The sequence below is a fragment of the Eublepharis macularius genome, chromosome 1, assembly GCF_028583425.1.
Source record: "Eublepharis macularius isolate TG4126 chromosome 1, MPM_Emac_v1.0, whole genome shotgun sequence".
Lineage (NCBI taxonomy): Eukaryota > Metazoa > Chordata > Lepidosauria > Squamata > Eublepharidae > Eublepharis > Eublepharis macularius.
In genome coordinates, this window is record NC_072790.1 from 176,973,085 (window position 1) to 176,992,715 (window position 19,631).

General features: G+C 44.1%; 1 protein-coding gene across 4 annotated transcripts in view; it reads left to right on the forward strand.

Annotated features, from left to right (window-relative positions):
• The window catches only part of BABAM2 (BRISC and BRCA1 A complex member 2), a 232,233-nt gene that overhangs the window by 64,617 nt on the left and 147,985 nt on the right, over positions 1-19,631 (forward strand). For all 4 annotated transcript variants that reach the window (XM_054992039.1, XM_054992068.1, XM_054992059.1 and 1 more), the window contains exon 7: positions 14,995-15,104. In XM_054992039.1, coding sequence (XP_054848014.1) covers positions 14,995-15,104 — 110 coding nt within the window. The remainder of the gene's footprint in view (positions 1-14,994; positions 15,105-19,631) is intronic.

Here is a 19,631-nt window from a genome sequence, read left to right on the forward strand (position 1 = left end):
AAATTTGGGGGTAAGAGGCTGGGGCTTTTGGCACTGAATGTAAGAGTTGCTTGGGGAGTACAGAGAATGCTAGGCAGTCCTTACTTCCAGCAGTGCACCTTGCCTGTTCTCATTTTGCCAATTATTCTTTTACTCACTCAAAGACTTATAGCCAAATCAACACTCCAGTTTCTAGTTGCCCTACTTGCATAACCCAGCAAGAATAGCCATAGAGAATCCATCCCTCTCCAGTTGTGTTCTAATCTGGTAAAAGTCTTTGTAATGTTGCTACCATAGCAGAATGTAAAAAGCAGCTAAGACCTTTATCCAGAATTCACATGCCTTCAGTTCCCTTTAATTAATATACTAATCTGTATAATAACTGGCAGCATTAAGCACTCTGGGCTAACAGATAATAGCCTTATTTCAAATGGAAGAACCTTTATGGGAAAAAAGCATGGATACGTTTTGAGAGACATGGTAACAGCAGCAAGACTACAAATCACAAAATATTGCACACAATCCAATACATCACCTATTACTATGTGACTTAAGAAGTGGTGTCTCAGTATGATTATGGATAAAGTAAACAACCAAATAGGAGCAAAAGGTGCCCACAGGTAGTTCTTGCACAAAGATGGTGTCCATTTGTAAAATACTGGGAAAGAGTTAAACCAGAAGAGATGAGTCAAATTACAATTCTGTGATATATTTAAAAATTGTTTAAACTAGACAATGATATTTTATTTAGAGGGTGTGATAAATAAAGTAGATAGGATTTGCCCACTGGGTTTATGGATTTAAACAGGCTTATTTCAAGGAACAGCCAGAAAAGTGTGTGTGTTGTGGGGGGAGGTTGTTTATCAAGTTTTGGGGGATGAAATAATGTGATATCCATCATTGCAGGATTCTCTGAACATTGGTGATAGAAATGAGTATCACCTCCACGTAAGAGGTATGTAGTTTGTTTAGTGATTTTTATTGACCAGTTTGTATTTATAATGATAATTTTTACTAAAGAAAGTTGTGAAATTGCTTAGGGAGCCAACTAAGTCACACCCCTCCCCCCAGCCTGCCCCTTCGGATGCTGGTACAGGGACTTACGTTGCAGTTACATTGGTATCCAGCTGTTGCCACTGGGAACTGGTGGGAGCTGCGGCAGCATAAGGAGGGTTATGCTGGTGTAAGTTCAGGATACACAAGTGTATCACTTAGTTGGCTCCCTGAGCTCTTCCAGTCCCCCCTCTCAGGATTGCTGTGATTAATTGGGAATTACTTGTACTGGCTCTTTATTTGGTTAGTGAGGATATTTTGGGTAAGAGATGAGAAGATGGTACACTTGTATTTCTATTCTTGGTTGGATCTTTTTGCAACAGGACTTGAAATAATAGTTTAAATAAATATATTTTAAACACTTAGTATGGAATATATCAGATATTCTCTTAAAACGTATTCCAAGTTTCCATGTTTTTGCATAAGATTAATGCAGGGATCCCCAACTTTTTTGAGCCTACAGGCACCCTTGGAATTCTGACACTGGGTTGTGGACACAACCACAAAATGACTGCTGCGAGAGGTACTGTCTGCCACAAAACCTCAGGGACCAAGGTCATGCATAACTCAAATATGAAATCTTCGACATTTTAGGCAGAAGCTCTGTTTAACAGGGAGTCTTTAAAATGAGATTACTGTTTAAAAATATTTTCTTACATACAAACGTTTTATCTTCTGTCATATAGTGAAGATCTTTGTGCTGTGGTGGCAACTGCTACTGAGGCAACTTCTTAAAAATTTGCATAACCAATTGTATCTCCAATGGCTAATCAGAAACCTGCTGGCAAAAAGTCACCTGGCCCTGGCCACTTCCTAAAAACAGTTGGCAGGCTCCAGGAAAGGTGTGCCTGGGTGCTATGGTGTCCATGGGCTCCACATTGAGGATCCCTGGTTTAATGACTTAGAACCAACTTAAACATGCTGCTGCCACTTCTTGAGAATTCCAAACTAAAACAAAGGATCCTATCTATTTTTTCTCTGTACTGCATTGCTTTTGGAAATTTAATGGATTGTTTTTAAAGCCCTGACAGAGTAAGGCAGTGGTAGAAGTGCATTCTTCCCACTCTGTCCCTATGATGCTCTGTGAATTCAAAATGATGGCACCAAGGGCTGAGGACATGCTAACAAAAAGGTGTGGGGTTGGTTGCAATGAGGAGGAAAGAGTAAGTGAAATTGCGCCTCTTTTCTGCTTCTGCGAGTGGGACTTCCCAAGAGGTTGACTTCATTTGATTGTGCTGTAAGACTTTTCCCACATAGTTCTCCCCCCCCCCCACCATCACCTTTTCAGTTATTCCTATAACTCCTTCAAAAACAGAATAAAGGTTTATATACATAAACAAACATTTCCTTTCCCCCAACTTATATCAAAGGAATAAACTACACATTATGTGATAATAGATATCATAGAGTTAAAGAAATTACTACGGACTGTTGTGAATGAGGAGCAGCTGGTGTCAAGGAAAACACACACACACCTATGTGAAAGCCACTCAAACATGCCTCTCCAGACAACTCAGTTTTCTCAGCAGCTCTCTGTCTAAGAGTAAATAACAAGGGGAGAGACAGTGAAAAACTCCAGGCAGTTGTCATACAGACAAGAGGGATAAATCTAGAGCAGAAAAGATCAAACAAGGGTGCACTGAGATTTGAGGGTCCTGTACAAAGTGTAACTATGTGTTGAAAAATGAAACCAAACAAAATTACATCTTTTATTGATGTATGCCTTTTTTTTGCTTCTTGCTTCTTTCTCTTTTAAATAATGCCCAATGAATAAATTCAGCTCTTTTTGTGCTGAAATACTAAAAAATCCTTTGAGAATATGGTTTTCAATGTATATGTATTTTTGGTACCATTGGGGTAAAAAAAAAAGGGCGGGGGGAGAATGGGGTTACATCCTACAGGGAAAATTGCAAACCTACCATGAGTTGCTTATTAAAACTAAAAGTCCTTTAGTTTGAATTTGATTTCAAACTAACCCACCTTTTACATTTTCACATATACACACCAGTGACAGAAGGACTGAATAATGCTTTAAGCAGTATGTGTGAATTCAGTCTAAGTCCCATTGATTCAAATAGAACTTACTTCCATGTAATCAGATTGTCCCAAGAAAGTCTATATAATTCACTTGAGAGAGATCTTTGTCTGCTTTTTTAACAGTAATAGCTCACACTTTTCTCCTGAGACAAGCATCTTTTAAACTCCTATTTAAAAAATTTAAAAGACAGTGGCTAGAGTAAAAATATAAACAAGTAGACATGTCTAAATTGGATTAAAATATTTACGATCTGGATGTTAATTGTGTAGAGGGACCACCGTAACTCAAGTTTTGCAGATAAGCACTTGCCTACTTCCCAATAACAAATAACAATTGCCTTTGGACAAGGCTTGATTATTGCTCTCAATAATGCTACATTTGCCTGTATGCCTCAACCTCCAGAAAGTACCTAGAGTCTCTGAAGGAAAATTCTTTCAAACTAAGTAAGGAAGTTGTTGTGTAAAGATGACAACAGCTACGGTGAGAATCATTTTACTTTTACGCATGAGATGTACAGGAGAGAGGAGGTTTAGTGTTAGCATTTATTTAATGTATAATTTAGTAGTATGCAGACTAGATTTTTACTGAGCACGGAATCAAGTGCAGGAGTGAGACATTTTTTCATTCACATCTACTTATTTCATTTCCTGCACTTGTCCTTGGGTCAGGTCTCCAGTTATGGTCTGGGAGTTCTGTGCTCTCCCCCCGCCATGCACCAGCCCAATTTGGATATTAATTGGAGGAAGATGGGGCTTAGATCTTTCCTTATGCACTGTTTTCTCAAAACAGCCCAAGACAGTCTCTGTTTGCTCCACAGGGGAACCTTGACATGTAGCCTGTCAATACATTTTAAGTTTCTCTGATGGTTGAAATAGGGTCTCCCTGGTGCTGTTTCAGGTCAGGTAAATGGAGCATGGGGGAAGGCCCTATCTTAACGTGCTGAAGCACAGAATTCCCTGATAGGGTTTCCAACTCTAGCTTGGGAAATAGAATCCACCCCTCCAAGCTGTAATTTCCTCCAGGGCAGCTATTCTCTGTAGTCTTAGGATCTAATGTAATTCTGGAGGATCTTCAGGCCCCACCTGGAGGTTGGCAACTCTAGTCCATCAGCTGTGTCTATCAGCCTGACTCAGAATGTTTCTGAGGAAAGTGTATTGTGTATCCCTTGCAGGGGTACAAGGGGAAGAAGAAATATGTTTTCCTACTATTCTTTGTAAGAGAGCATAAATCTTATTGAAGAATTTAATTTTAATTTAATTTATTATATTTATATTCCGCCCTCCCTGCTTTCGCAGGCTCAGGGCGGATAACAAATACAAACATGTTTAAAAACATTTAAAAACATTAAATAATACATTTAAAAACATTTAAAAACATTAAATATAACAATTCATGCTGCCCAGTGGTTCATACATGCCTCTGTGTTTGCACAGGGGTGATGGTTTAACCCCCCCTTCATGGGGGGGGGGGCGGGCACTGCCCGGCGTTAGCCATATGCCTTGCGGAATAGCTCTGTCTTACAGGCCCGGCGAAATGCAAGCAAATCTTGCCGGGCCCTTGTCTCGCAAGACAGAGCATTCCACCAGGTCGGGGCCAGGACTGAAAAGGCCCTGGCCCTGGTTGACGCCAGGCGGGCCTCCCTAGGGCCAGGGACACTTAAAAGATGTTTTCCTCCAGAGCGGAGAGTCCTCCGGGGCTCATATGGTGAGAGACGGTCCCTCAGATACGTCGGTCCCAGTCCGCGTAGGGCTTTGTAGGTTAACACCAAAACCTTGAACCTGATTCGGTACTCCACTGGCAGCCAATGCAGCTGGCGTAGCACCGGTGTAATATGCTCCCACACCGGTGCTCCAGCAATGACCCGCGCTGCTGCATTCTGTACCAGCTGTAACCGCCGGATCAGGCCCATGGGAAGCCCAGCGTAGAGCGCGTTACAGTAATCCAACCTAGAGGTGACCATTGCTTGGACCACTGTAGTCATGTCACGGGGAGACAAATAAGGGGCAAGCTGCCTGGCCTGCCGAAGATAATAAAAGGAAGACCTGGCAACTGCAGTGATCTGGTCCTCCATCTTCAAGGAGGAATCCAGAATCACCCCCAGGCTCCTAACCCTCGGGGCCAGTGTAAGTGCTGCCCCATCAAGTGTAGGAAGCTGGGGTCCCAAAGCCATCTCCCCACGACCCACATACAGGACCTCCGTCTTCGTGGGATTCAATTTCAGCCGACTTTGTCTCAACCAACCAGCCACAGCCTCAAAAGCACGCTCCAGGGCATCAGGGGCCGATCCAGGCTGCCCGTCCAACAACAGATAAAGCTGGGTGTCATCCGCGTATTGGTGACACCCAAGCCCGAAACTCCGCACCAGCTGGGCGAGGGGGCGCATATAGATATTAAATAATAATGGAGAGAGTATCGCTCCCTGTGGCACACCACAAACCAGTGGCCTACGAGATGACACCCTCTCCCCGAGCGCCACCCTCTGTCCCCGATCGTGGAGAAAGGAGACCAGCCACTGCAGTGCTGTCCCCTGAATCCCCACATCGGCAAGAAGAATGTGCCGTCATATCACAGCCAACTCATGTTGATCCCAAGTATGGACGGCTGAAGGCAAGAAATCTGCAGAGGTGTTATGCCATTCTGTTCCTCCACATATCAGGCCAGGTCTTCCTTGGTGGTCTTCCATTCAAGTATTGACCATCGCAGACCCTGTTTAGCTCCCAAGCTCTAACAAGTTCAGGCTGCTATAAATCTTATTATTGAGTAGATATTTATTTATTTATACCCCACCTTTCTCCCCAGTGGGGACTCAAAGCAGCTTACATCATTCTCCTCTCATCCATTTTATCCTCACAACAACCCTATGAGGTAGGTTAGGCTGAGAGTGCGTGACTGGCTCCAGGTCAGCCAGCCAGCTTCCATGGCAGAGGGGGATCCAACCCAGGTCTCCCAGATCCTCAACGCACTAACCAGTACACCATGCTGGCTAACTAGCACTGTTTAATACATTTAAATTGTTTATAGTATTTATCTTTCTCTTCTAAATGATATTTCTATGAAGAGAATTAACTGTTAACAATTAAAATACTGTTTTGTTCTTTGGGTTTCAGGGATCTCAAAAAAGAATCCTGAAGTCCAGGAAAGATTCTCCGATCCATTTAAGACAGATCAGAGAATCCCAAATTTATTCTGCCATTATTCTTTATGGGGGAAACTATCTGAAGGCTATCTGAGGGGCTGAAGGCGGGGGGGGGTCATTTTTTTGAGCAAACTCCAGAAAATTTGTAGGGAACGTACTCCTGACTGTCCTCTAAAGGCCCCCCAAGTTTCAGGAAGATTGGATCCTGGGGTCCAATCTCTGGGCCCCTGAAGAAGGCTCTCCCAGTCAATCTCCATTGTTTCCTATGGGGATATATTTCCAAGCGGGCTTTCAGGCCAGAAACACACAGCGGCAAGTCTGCCAGTGGCCAAAGGCATACTCTCAATTGCAACCTAAACCCAGAGAAAGCTCAGCAGAACTAAACTGAAGTCCCACCCACTCACCCCGTGCCAAACCCATGTACCCCATGGACAAGCTGCCCAGACACTCTCCATTGTTTCTTATGGGGGAAATATTTCCAAGCAGGCTCTCAGGCAGAAACACACAGGGGCAAGGCACACTCTCAAATGAAAGAGGAGGCCCAAGAGAACCAAACTGAAGCAAGGGAATGGATGGAATCCTCCAAAGTGAATCAAGAGGACCAACATCAAACTAGAGAATTATGTCAAAACAGAGAATTCCACTCAAACCAAACTGAATTGACACTATTGTTAGTGTTACTTACAGAAGCTAGTCAGACAATGAGAGCTTCTGCATGGATTGACCACTCACTCATCCTTCCTTTTGCTTCTGCATCACTCCCCTTCACCTCTTGGGGAAAAAAGTGGGAGAAGGAGCCAGCCAGAGGCTGAAGCCGAAGCCACATTTCCTAGCTATGTCTGGAGGTCTGGATCTGGGTTCCCAGATTGCACACCCCTAGACTATGCTTTTGGACTGTCTGCTGATGTAGTTATGTTTAGGGGTGTACACTGGGGAAATAACTCAAACCCCAAAGAAGCAAGCCACTTCGGGATTCGGGTCTTTAAATCGCTTCTGTGTGCTCCGTAAAGATTTGGAGCATACCTAAGTGAGGGGAGGAAGCATTGTCCCAGTCCCCCCACTCCCCACCCCACTTAGTCCTCCCCACCATACTTACCTCTCGGGACGGGAGGGAAGCCCAGCTGGGCGGTGGGAGGGTGCGCTGCCACAGCTGCTGCCTCCGCTGCCGTGCCGGCCAGCTGGGAGGCAGGAAGGCCTAGAGCCAGCACCTCCACCACCCGTGCTGCCGTCACCTCCACAGTGGACAGCGGGGAAGGCTGGAGCCAGTGCCTCCACCACCCTTGCCGCCACCTTGCCCTCCACCTCCGGAAAGGCTCAGGTAAGCGGAGTGGTTTAAAAGGCCCCAAAATGATCTGAATCGCTTCAGGAAGCTTTAATTCTGGGTTTCTGAATCAGAGCCAGCATACCGGCCCCAATTTGGGAACCCTGAATCCTTATGGATCGGGTCCAATTCAGGCATTTTCCCCAAATCAGAAATCCAAAGTGTACATCCCTAGTTATGTTCCTACTGGATAGTTTCCATGTTGCTAATAGATGCCATATTAACTAGTTAAACTTTGTTTCAGAAAGGATTCATCTCTGTGTTTCAGCTTTATGCTTCTTTTCAAATTTTCTGCTACCATACCCTGTTGCATCTGTTCATTGAATGACCTAACTGAAGATCATATTGTATTTTGCTCAGTTAATGTCTTAGCTGTTGATTATATTGTATTCGCTTGCACTGTATAATCCACCTTGAATTTCTTTAAATTAAAGAAATTAAATTAATTAACTTTCTGAAAGATATGATAGAAATGTATTGAAATAATTGAATAATGTGGGTTTGAATCTAATGATCCATCAGTGAAAGGCAGTTGTGGATCTTCCCTACTTTTCCCTTGCAGTTTCTTCCAACTCTGGAAAGTTAATTCTCAGAGTTGTGGAGTAACAGCCACTCACGTCACTGGGATGCACTGGGATGTCCCTTCCATCAGTGGAGGGAATCAACTTTCCCAGGGGCAGAAGTGACTGTTGGGGAGAAGAAAATGAGGAGAATCTTTGTTCTTTATCCTTGTTCAACACTTTCAACTGGAAGTAAGCTCCACTGAATAGCCCTGATTAGGATTCTGAGTATTCCAGTTTAGGATTAATATATCTTGGTTTCTAATACCACCAGAATAACAAAGCTATCTCCAATGCTGTCCGCTTGCATGAAAATAGAAATTTTCATAATGAGGAAATAAAGGAGGAAGACTGTGAAATTTCTCAGTCTGTTTGAATTGTTTGGATAATAAATATGCAGAGCTGTGCTAAATTCCAAGCCAGAATCATGCAACATCATATAATATAGTTGTTGCAGTTACAAGCTATTGTTCATAATTCCAGAAATGTAATACAAAAATTCTGTTTTGTAAAGATTTGAGAAATCAAGATATTTTCTTGAGTTAATACCTGATCTTTCAAATTCTGGTTTTAAAAGAACAAGAACATACACTTGGTTATATTCCAGATAAAAGAGGAAATGAATTATAGCAGTTGTAACAGTGTAGAGCAGATGTTTTGGTTGGACAGGCTATTAACACTGTGACTCATAATAAATCCTCACTTCCAGTAAGTTCCCAGTTTTCAGTTACAGTGGGTAGTAGAATGTAAGAAAACAATGCCTTTATGTTTTGTGCTTTGAATGTGTTGTAGGTATTAATAGTTGCCAGGAATTCATTATTTCTTTTAAGGCTCGTCTATTGTTTGCTGATTTAACTGGTCAAATAAAAAATAGATCGTAAAGGATATTCTGAACTTTATATCACTAGAATGAATGCAAACTGGCATTTTGTTTAAAAAGTGCTACTGAATATAGCATGGGAGAATTTTACTACATAAACTAGATAAGAGGAGGGGGGCAAATCTTGATTTTTAAAATTAATCTTTGTGTAAATTATGTAAGTGCTTTTCTGGGAATGGTGGTTAATGAATAAAAGTGGGTACAACGTGTGATTGCTCCTCCATATGACAGAACATAGCGGAAGGGCAGAATATGACAGTTTTGGGCTGCAGCACCTCCAGTAAAAAAGCTCACATATAACAGAACTGGTACTGACCTGTGCCTGAGACTCTGAAGAGATACTTCCATTCAGAGTAGAAAGGGGAAAGAAGATTACAGAGACCAATAGTTTTGCACAGTATAAGGCAAATTTTATGATGTGTGCCTTGTACAGAAGCATTGTTACCTCTGAATACCAATTGCTCAGAGACAAACAATAAGAAAGGACTCTTACCTCCATGCCCTGCTTGTTGTCTTGCCAGAAATATTTGGCCGTTGTTTGAAATAGGAATGATCTAGTAGATTGGCAGAAAAGGAAGCAGCATAATCTTTTACTGCTTCAGTTGGACCAGTTCCATCTCTTCATGCCCTTCATAGCTCCAGAGTCGTTGTGTATGCTTCACCTGGTTTGTGTACGTGTATGTTTTGGGGTTGCCAGCCTCCAGGTGGTGGCTGGAGATCTCCCAGAATTACAACTGGTCTCCAGACCACAGAGATCAATTCCTCTGGAGAAAATGGCTGCTTTGGAGGGTGGACTCTATGGCATTATACCCCACTGAGGTCCCTCCCCAAAACCTGCCCCCTCCAGATTCCACCCCCCAAATCTCCCGGAATTTTCCAACTGGTACCTGACAACCCTATGTTTAAGCCTAACAACGAAGACCAAAAGAAACCCCCAAGACATGAACAAATGAATTTTTAAAAAGCTTTATTTATTTTCAAATAAACAATTCCAGTGCAATTTGCTACAAACAAGTAGCTACCAGAATTTTGGCCTCCAAACTTGGCCAGCAATACTGCTGACTTCATTCTCAGCCTGCATATCCTAGCCTGCACATAAATCAGAGCTGAGATGTACTAAGCCTCTCTCTCACACTCCCCACATACCACTCCAGCAACTTGGTTAATGTGATAGCAGCATAGTCTTTGAAGAACTTGTGTTCTGTATTGTCTTTCTTTCCCTTTTTAAAAACATATTTGATTTGAACAAGTATGTATCTCTTGATTTCTCCCAGCTTTTCAAAACTTATTTCATAGACATGAGTTTCATTACTGTGGTCATGGGTTAAATTTCAAGTAGAGACCCAAACTGCAGTAAAAATGTTCTGCAGATAACATTTAAATGAGATATAACAAAAGTGGACTTGTCAATACTTAATGTCATAACTAGGGGTGTGCAATTCGGGTATATGATACCCGAAAAAAATCCGAAACAAGCTGTTTTGGGTTGTTTGGGTTTTCCCGAAACGTTTCAGAAAATCCGAAACGTTTCGGGTAATCCGAAACAGCGATTTCCGAAACGTTTCGGTATTTCAGCTTGTTTTAGTAATGCATTTCAATGGGAAAAAGCCTCTCCCAGGCTTCCCGGAAGCCTGGGGGAGGCATTTTCCCACCAAATCAAGCCACACTTGGTGGGAACCTTCCTCTAGCTCCCCTCTAACAACCTCCCAAGTTTCAGAAAGATTGGACTTTGAGGGGCCAAGTTACGGCCCCCCAAAACAGGTCCCCCAATCCTCGCCTAAAAGGGAAAGGTTTTTGCTTGCTGCTGCTGATCTCTTACGTTGTGGATGCTGCTGCTGATCTCCATGTTTCCTATGGGGGAAAAATGAAGAGGCAGGCTTGTCTTTCTAGGGGGGGCATTTTGCATGCAAAATGCCCCCAACCCTCAGGGGCCCTTCTCCTACCTTTCCTCCCACCCCCCACCAAGGCTCAGCCTGCTCCCACTTGGGGGGCCTCCCAAAGTAGGTGCTCTTCCTCCCCTTTCTCCACTATTTCCAGCTGGGAAATAACAGGCTTGTCTTGCCAGGGGTGGAATTTTGCATGCAAAATGCCTCCAACCTTCAGGGGCCCTTCTCCTACCTTTCCTCCCACCTCCCACCAAGGCTCAGCCCCAAGGCTCAGCCTGCTCCCACTTGGGGGGGGCATTTCATGGCCTCCCAAAGTAGGTGCTCTCAGCCCCCAAAGTTCACCCCTACAGCCCCACACATACCCAATTCTCCCCCAGCTGCCACACACAGATCCAAATCCCCACAGTAGCTCCTCACGGGCCCAAATCCAGCCCCAGCAGCCCCACACAATCCCAGGAACCGGCTGGGCAGCCTTCTCCCTTTGTTTCCTATGCTGTGAACTATAACACTCTGTTTTCCAGAGCAAATGTGCACAGCCCAGGGATGCCACAATGGTGGACACACTTCTGAGTGCCAGCTTGTCCCTGTGAAAGAGCACCTGAACCACAGACACCCTCCCTCAAATTCCCCCACCACCTACAGAGATGGTTGGCCGGCCAGCCCCATTGTTCTCTATGATGGGAACCAACTGGACAACAAAGAATAAAACACGAACAACGCAAAGTTTTTTAAAAAACAGTTCTCACTTTCAAAGTACAAGTAGGCAAAGCATTATGACACATTACACCAGCAGTCCCCCCCACAGAAAAATAACATGACTCACTTAAGATCAGAGAATCACAAAAACACAATTCCTGTCAAAAACACTTTATTTCTTGAACAGCTTTACGTTACACAGCAGGGGGGCACACCAAAGGGCATTCCAGCATTTCACCTCACAAAAATAACACAACTCACTTAACATCAGAGAATCACAAAAACACAATTCCGGTCAAAAACACTTTATTTCTTGAACAGCTTTAGGTTACACAGCAGGGGGGCACACCAAAGGGTATGGCAGCAGTATCTTACACAAAAATAACATAACTCACTTCACATTAAAGAATCACCCCAAAAAATTGCTGTCAAAAGCACTTTATTTCTTTAACTGCTTTAGGTTACACAGTAGGAAGGCACAACAGGGCGTAAAAGCAGTCTACTACACAAAAATAACACAACTCACTTCACATTAAAGAATCACTCAAATACAATTGCTGTCAAAAAAGGTGAAGTGGGCTGTATTATTTTGTGTAGTACGCTGCTTTCATGCCCTGTTGTGCACTCCTATTGTGTAACCTAAAACAGTTAAAGAAATAGTTTTTGAAAGCAATTGTGTTTTCGGGTGATTCTTTAATGTGAAGTGAGTTGTGTTATTTTTGTGTAAGATACTTCTGGCATACCCTTTGGTGTGCCCCCCTGCTGTGTAACCTAAAGCTGTTCAAGAAATAGTGTTTTTGACAGGAATTGTGTTTTTGTGATTCTCTGATGTTAAGTGAGTCTTATTATTTTTCTGTGTGGGGGACTGCTGGTGTAATGTGTCATAATGCTTTGCCTACTTGTACTTTGAAAGTGAGAAAATAATTTTTAAAAAAAATTATTTTGTGTTGTTCGTGTTTTATTCTTTGATGTGCAGTTGGTTCCCATCATAGGAAACAGTACGGCAGGCTGGCCAGGCTTCTCTGTAGGTGGTGGGGGTGTCAGGGGGTGGTTGTCTGTGTGTCAGGTCAGGTGCTCTTTCCCAGGGACAAGTTGGCACTCAGAAGTGTGCCCACCATTGTGGCACCCCTGGGCTGTGCGGAATTGTCCTGGGAAAGAGAGTTTAGAAGTTCCCAGCATAGGGAACAAAGGGGGAGGGCTGGCCTTTGCCAACCTGTTCCTGGGGTTATGGGTGTGGGGTTGCTGGGGGTGGATTTGGGTCTGTGAGGGGCTAATGTGGGGAATCGGGATTTGAGTCTGTGTGTGGCTGTTGGGGGGGAATTGGGTTTGTGTGGGGCTGTGGGGGGTGGACTTTGGGGGCTGAGAGCACCTACTTTGGGAGGCCATGAAATGCCCCCCCCCCAAGTGGCAGCAGGCTGAGCCTTGGTGGGGAGTGGGAGTAGAGGTGGGAGAAGGGCCCCAGAGGGTTGGGGGGCATTTTGCATGCAAAATGCCACCCCTGGCAAGACAAGCCTCCCCCAGGTGGAATTAGTGGAGAAAAGAGCACCTACTTGGGGAGGCCTACTTGGGGAGGCCCCCCAAAGTGGGAGCAGGCTGAGCCTTGGTGGGAGGTGGGAGGAAAGGTGCCCGCAGGCTCAAAAAAATTGAGGACCCCTATTCTAGAGGCCCTATCCCTTTACCAGAACATCTTTATGGACTATTTCATTTCAGTATAGCTGTCTTACCTGTGTAAAAAAGTCCTCCTGAATAGTTCAGTTTTGCATAATTTGTGAAAAACCAGGAGAGTGGGAATCTTCTCTGGTGCAGAATGGGAGTAATATGCATGCTTCTCTTAGCTCCTGTTAATAACCAAGCTGCAGCATTCTGCACCAACTGGAGTCTCTGAATTGCCTTCAAGGGGAGACCTATATAGATTGCATTTCAGTACTCTAACTACATGGCTAGATCAGCCGTATCAAGGTAGGAGGCCCATCTTCCAGGTTAAATTGAGTTGGAAGAAGGCTTTTTTAAAAAGCTGCATTATCTTGCTTCTCTATCTGCAGTGCTGGATCTGCTATAATGGCTAAGTTCTTAACCAAGTCTGCAAGGATTAACTGAACCCCATTGAAAGTGAGGAGCACAATGTCCTTCAAGATGGCCTCTTTCACATTCATTTTCATTTTGTCTGGGTTTAGTTTCAGTTTGTTTCTTTCAGCCATTTGACCACAGCTGTCAAGCCGTGACTCAAGACTAGTGCACCACCAGAGGATTTGGATGTGAAGATATAGAGTTGCATATTTTCTACATATTGATGACATCCAATTCCATAGCTATAAATTATTTATCCTAAAGGCTTTACATAGAGCTTGAATAACATGGAAGATAAGAGTGTGCCCTGTAGAACTCCACAACATATTTCCCACCCTGAAGATAACTGGTCTCCAACAGCAGCCCTTTGAATCTGTTCTATGCGGGATGATTTAAACCAGTCTAAGGCACACATGCTGATACCTTTTTCTGCCTCTCAAGTGCCTCAGCAAGATGGCATGGTCTACTGTATCAGAGGCTGCAGATAGATCCAGAAGGAGCAACAAAGAGGCATAGCATTTGTCTACATTCAGATGAAGGTCATCAGCTACGGCCACCAGAAGTATCTCAGTTCTATGAAACCAGACTGAAAAAAGTCCAGAGCACAAGAGTTATGCATTCACACTAGTATCATGGACCTTCCAAAAAGCAACAGAAATGGCAGCTTTAGAGAGGCTCACAATACATCTGATTGTCTAGACCCATGCATTGAGGATCACTGCTCTAGGACATTAACATTAGAAAGGTAGAATGTTGTTACATAGTTACTTGTGACTGCTCTGTCACTGAAATTACTTTTGTAAACCTGACCAAAACAACAAAAAGAATTATATTGTCAGATATAGCAAGCATGAACATAATTGTCAGTGCCTGATCTTTTGAGCACCTAGACTTGTTGAGAACCTTCACCTGCATTTTAAAAACAATCTGACCTTCATGGTTGCAAAGAGCAGTTTGAAAATGTGATGACAAAAATGTTGCAGCATTGGAAAATATGAGGCAAGTATAAATCAACCAAAATCCCTTGTTTTTCTAATTATCAAGGGTTTTTTTAACGAGCTGACTCAAGTTTTGAGGGGAGCAATTTCTGCATAAGAATATTGTGACATGCCCACTAGCAGTAACTTGACATCTGCCATGTTCATGGCAATGACATGTAATTTATGTCAACCACGTGGAACTAAAATATGCAAATTACTCACTGCTAATGCTATATTTCCAGTGTGGCCCTCTGTGCTGAACAAGTTGTCTAAAGACATTTTTTTTAAGAGTCAGAATTGCAGACTGCAAACATCCTGAACAGGGCATTGGGCTCTTCCCCATTATTATGATTGCTATAAATCTGAAGCTGTCTTCTTTTGTGTATGTGTATTTCTAGGATGCAAATGAAGACCCTGGGGAAGATGTTGCTCTTCTTTCCGTCAGTTTTGAGGATACGGAAGCTACTCAGGTGTTTCCCAAACTATATCTGTCTCCACGAATTGAACAGTAAGTACAGTGCTTCATATAGGGAATTCCTGTTTTCCTAATCTATAGCTTTACTTTCCAGTGGTTTACAGAGGAAGTTTTTAGTTGCATGAAACCACTTCCACTTTTAATCGACAAAAGCCAGGTTGATGATTGCAAGAGCTAGCTATGTTGGGAAAGTCATATGTTTAGCAATGGCAATTCCATCTTTAAGTGCACAGACCTAGTAGAGCTGAGCCATCAGTGGCAGTACTGTAAGCAGCCCACAGTTCCCTGAAATGACAGGAACTAGAAGCGGTATTAGTCTCCTTGAAGCCAGTGGAATCAAGCCTGGTTCTGTGTTCCTGTCAAATTGCCAATGGTGCAGTCTTATCAGAATTGCCTTTATTAGCTACTTAGTGTCCCATTAATAACATTGAAACAGTAATAAACAATGACCATTCATAGCTACTGGGCAGGTCACCAACATTCAGACCCTCAGCAGTTGTGTGTGGAAATGCCGTTATGCAATTATATCATGGCTGCCAGCAGCTAAACCCTCCCTCCATCCTATGCCAATAAATAGATACTTTCCTGTGTGCCCCAGACTTGCTTTCCTATCTGTAGTGTTCAGTCATGTTACAATATCATTTCAGGCTGCAGTGAGTAAGTGTTTGTACTCAGAGGCATAAAAAATACCTAAAGATCTCTGTTAGTTGTTTGTTGTGTACACAAATACTTCCCTTTCTGCTTTGTGTCCACTGTTTCCCATCTCCTCCTTTCTTCTGTAGTTTACGTAATCCTACCCTTAAGTATGACAGCAGAGTAAGTTGTTCTCATGCTGTACATTGGGTATTTGATCTAGGTTTCCTTGCTGCAGCCATTAGGTACTTTTTGATGTGCAGTGATAGGACTGTGCGTAGCCCAGTACCAGTCTTCTAATCTCCTTAGTCAAGGTGGAAGGATAAGGTCTAAGGAAGTGTGAGTGTGTTAAGAATCATACTTTATATGAAAGTAGGTCCTTAATGAGGGATAAGACTGAGCTGTAAAATCGCTTGTTCTAAGAGCAAATATATTTGTTGGATGGTGTTCCTTCTAAAAGTGCCATATGGGAACAGTAACCAGCTTCTCCAGATTTTGCTTTTTTATATAGGAAACTGTCAGACTATTTGCTGAACTGCAGTCCAGAGTCTGCAGTCCAAGCATGTGTCAGAATATTTCCCTTCAAAGTTTTTGTACAATACAGTTAGCAAACCGACTTTCTAATAAACTAATTTTACTCCTAAAATGGAAGCATTAGGAAGGAAAAGGCTCACCGCCTTCATTAGATTTCTCTTCTTCCATTTTTGGCATTGAGTGTGTCCTTTCCAACCTCCCCCTTGTGCTTCAGACTTGGTCTGCATCCCATCTTTTTTAGGAGGACTTCAGGCTTGCAAGTCCCTTAATTTAAAGACACGTTTTCACAGGAAAAAAGGACTTATTTTGCTCAACATCTTAACAAATTAAAGTGTTTAAAGAAAAGGTTACGTTGTAAACTGGGAAGCTTTATATTGCCCTTAAATGGGAAGGGTAGGTAAGTCAAGGAATCTGCTTGCTAAAATGTAGAAAGAAGAGGAAAACATGTTTCAGGTAACTGTAATTATTCACAGTTTACATATTTTCTGTGTATATATTTGGATTGGGAGCGCCTTGGGAACATAAGAAATCTATGTGATCTACTCTGAGTGCTTAGGGATAGATGTGGGATTTAAATCTAACTTGAGCCAGCATTTATCGCTGGGACTTGATTGCATGAGGCAGGAGGTCCTATCTCAGTTTTATTTCCCACTGTCCAGTACTCAGATCAGCACTAGTGTAGAAATAATGAGTGAACAGGGAGCACAACCTAGATTTCTATGCATTCTGGGCACTAGAAACAAACAAGAAATCGTATGTATCATCCAGCCCCTTGCTCCCCTAATTGAGATGTTAGCAATGCTCTCTTGCATGGTGTTAGGATATTCCAGGCTTTTGATCTTGGAAGGCATCAGTGTTATGGGTACTTCCAGCTTTTAAAGTGTCATGAGTGGTAACCAGCCAGAGGGTCTTCTTCATCATGGCATCTTTTGAATATCTAACTCAGCAGTATTCACTCTGCAGATAAGGGAAAGCCACATTTGCAACCGCCATCAGCCAAAAGAGCCACATTTACTTCCATCCCTGAGGATCGGAAATTGTGTGGAAATGCTTATGTGTGGAAATTGTGTGGAAAAGAGGAAACGGGAAAATGAAGTGCTCTCCCCCCGCCCCCCCCCGTAAGTCCCTGCTGGTTCGCCGCCATGCAAATGGGCCTGGCTCAGCTGGCACCACGCAACTGGACTATAGGGGAGAGGCTGCCAGGGATGAGGGGAAAAGATGAAGATTGGGGCGGGGGGACAGACAAAGGTGGAAGAAATGCACCTTTACTGATGCCAAAGAGAAATCAAGCATCAGCCCTGATGCATGTTAGCAAGGTCTAACAACCCCTGATGAAGCTTTGTTTTAGAAACAAGCGTTTGGATAACTGTGTCCGGGGTCTGCGTCCCAGCCCCCAGACTTGCCAGGAGGGAGCAGTGGGAGGCAACTGGGAGGCAGTGGCCCTACCACCCCAGCCAGCAACCAGGTCCAGAACCTGCCCACTCCAGGGGGAAGGAGCGAAAGGCCAAAGCCTCAGAGGGCTGGAGGGAGCAGGGAGAGACCAGCCAGTCCCACCCTCCAGGGGGAAGGGAGGGGACTAAGCAGGCCAGAGGAAAAGGGCTAAGGCAGGGGGAATAGGGACCCAGCAGCAGCCCAAACAGAGCCCTTACCAGCCAAGGAAGAGAAGCGGCCACTACAGCCCAGAGCCACACCCTGGCTAGAGGACAGCAGCCTGGCTCAGGAGTTGCTAGGAGCCAAACCCCTCCAGGTGGAGCTGCCACACACATTCTGGTGGAGGAGATGGATAGCCCCACCCAGCATCAAGGAGCAGGCAGCCCAGAAGGTGGCCGGGGCAGCTCCTCGCTAGCAAGGCCAGGCAAGCTCAGCAGCACAGAAGCTGGCTGGGGCAGCTTCTCATGAGCAAGGCCAAGGAGACCCTCGCTGGGGATGACTCACACTCAACCCCACCCTGCCAGCAAGGCAAATAAGCCTAGAAGGGATTAGTGATAGGAGGGAAACACCTGAGGGAAGGCACAGCTGGGCCAAGTCAGGAGAGGGAACAAGCCTGGAAGGAGGGCGGGGTAGAGAAAGGAAACTATAAAAGCTGGCTGGGAAGAGCTCTGGGGTGGTGGGTGTGAGTGAGCAGCGCAGCGCAGCGCAGCGCAGCGCAGCGCAGCGCAGCGCAGCGCAGCGCAGCGCAGCGCAGCGCAGCGCAGCGCAGCGCAGCGCAGCGCAGCGCAGCGCAGCGCAGCGCAGCGCAGCGCAGCGCAGCGCAGCGCAACGCAAGAGTGGAGGCTTGGAGGAGAGTTCTGGGAGAAGGAGATGATGGAGGACGCAGAGGGTAAGCAGACCAGGTTGAGCAGGCCAGCGAGTGGATTGAGAGGGAATCAGGGTGATGTATACCGCCCCTCCTTCCACAGAGCAGGGTCCTGCAGCATCCCTGGTGCCCCTCTGACATCAGGGCTGGCCCAGCCACCCCGCCCAGCGGCGGCAGCGACAAGCCCTGACAAACTGGTCCCTTCTCGGGTCTGCAGGACTACTGTTACTGAGTCCAGTAGCACCTTTAAGACTAACCCACTTTATTGTAGCATAAACTTTCGAGGATCACAGTTCTCTTCGTCAGATGCATGTGAACTGTGATTCTCGAAAGCTTATGCTACAATAAAGTGGGTTAGTCTTAAAGGTGCTACTGGACTCTTTTTGATTTTGCTACTACAGACTAACACTGCTAACTCCTCTGCATCTGTTACTGAGTTGTTTTCTACACAATAAGAGAAAGAAAAGCATTAGTTTTGAATTGCACGGGTTCTCCTGTGAATACTTACCTTCGCAACTTGGAGATTCTTCATATATTTCATTGCACCTACAAAAGAAAGAATTCTATTTAATCAAAAACACATAGGAAATTGACAAGAATCTTTGAATGGACTTTTCAGTCTAATAGATTGTTTGTCCTTGTCCGCTTGTTTACTGTACTATGTCTTTGGTGACTGCTTATGTGTAAATGTCCTTTTTGCATCAAGTATTGGGTGTTAATTTTTGTATGAATTTTTGTATGACTTTTATAGAAAGATTAACTTACTCTAATTGATTAAACATTATATGCACTGGGTCACTTTAAATAACTTGTATTAAATCAATTAAGAAAATAGAATTGAATGTTTTCCTGAGTCCCTTAGCTGTGAGTCTCCACTTCTGGGTTTTGGCTTAGGTAACTAAGGGATCTTCTTTTGTGTTCCTTGCTTACACAATCTGACAGCTATTTTCCACAATTTCCCCTGCTGCTGAGTATTTGGAAAGGGAGGGATGAGATTAAATGGCTGACACATGGATATGAGCAATTTATTCATCAGTACTATTGGGAATTAAGAGATTTTAAAGTTTTTTTAAGCCATTCTATATCACAGATAGTAT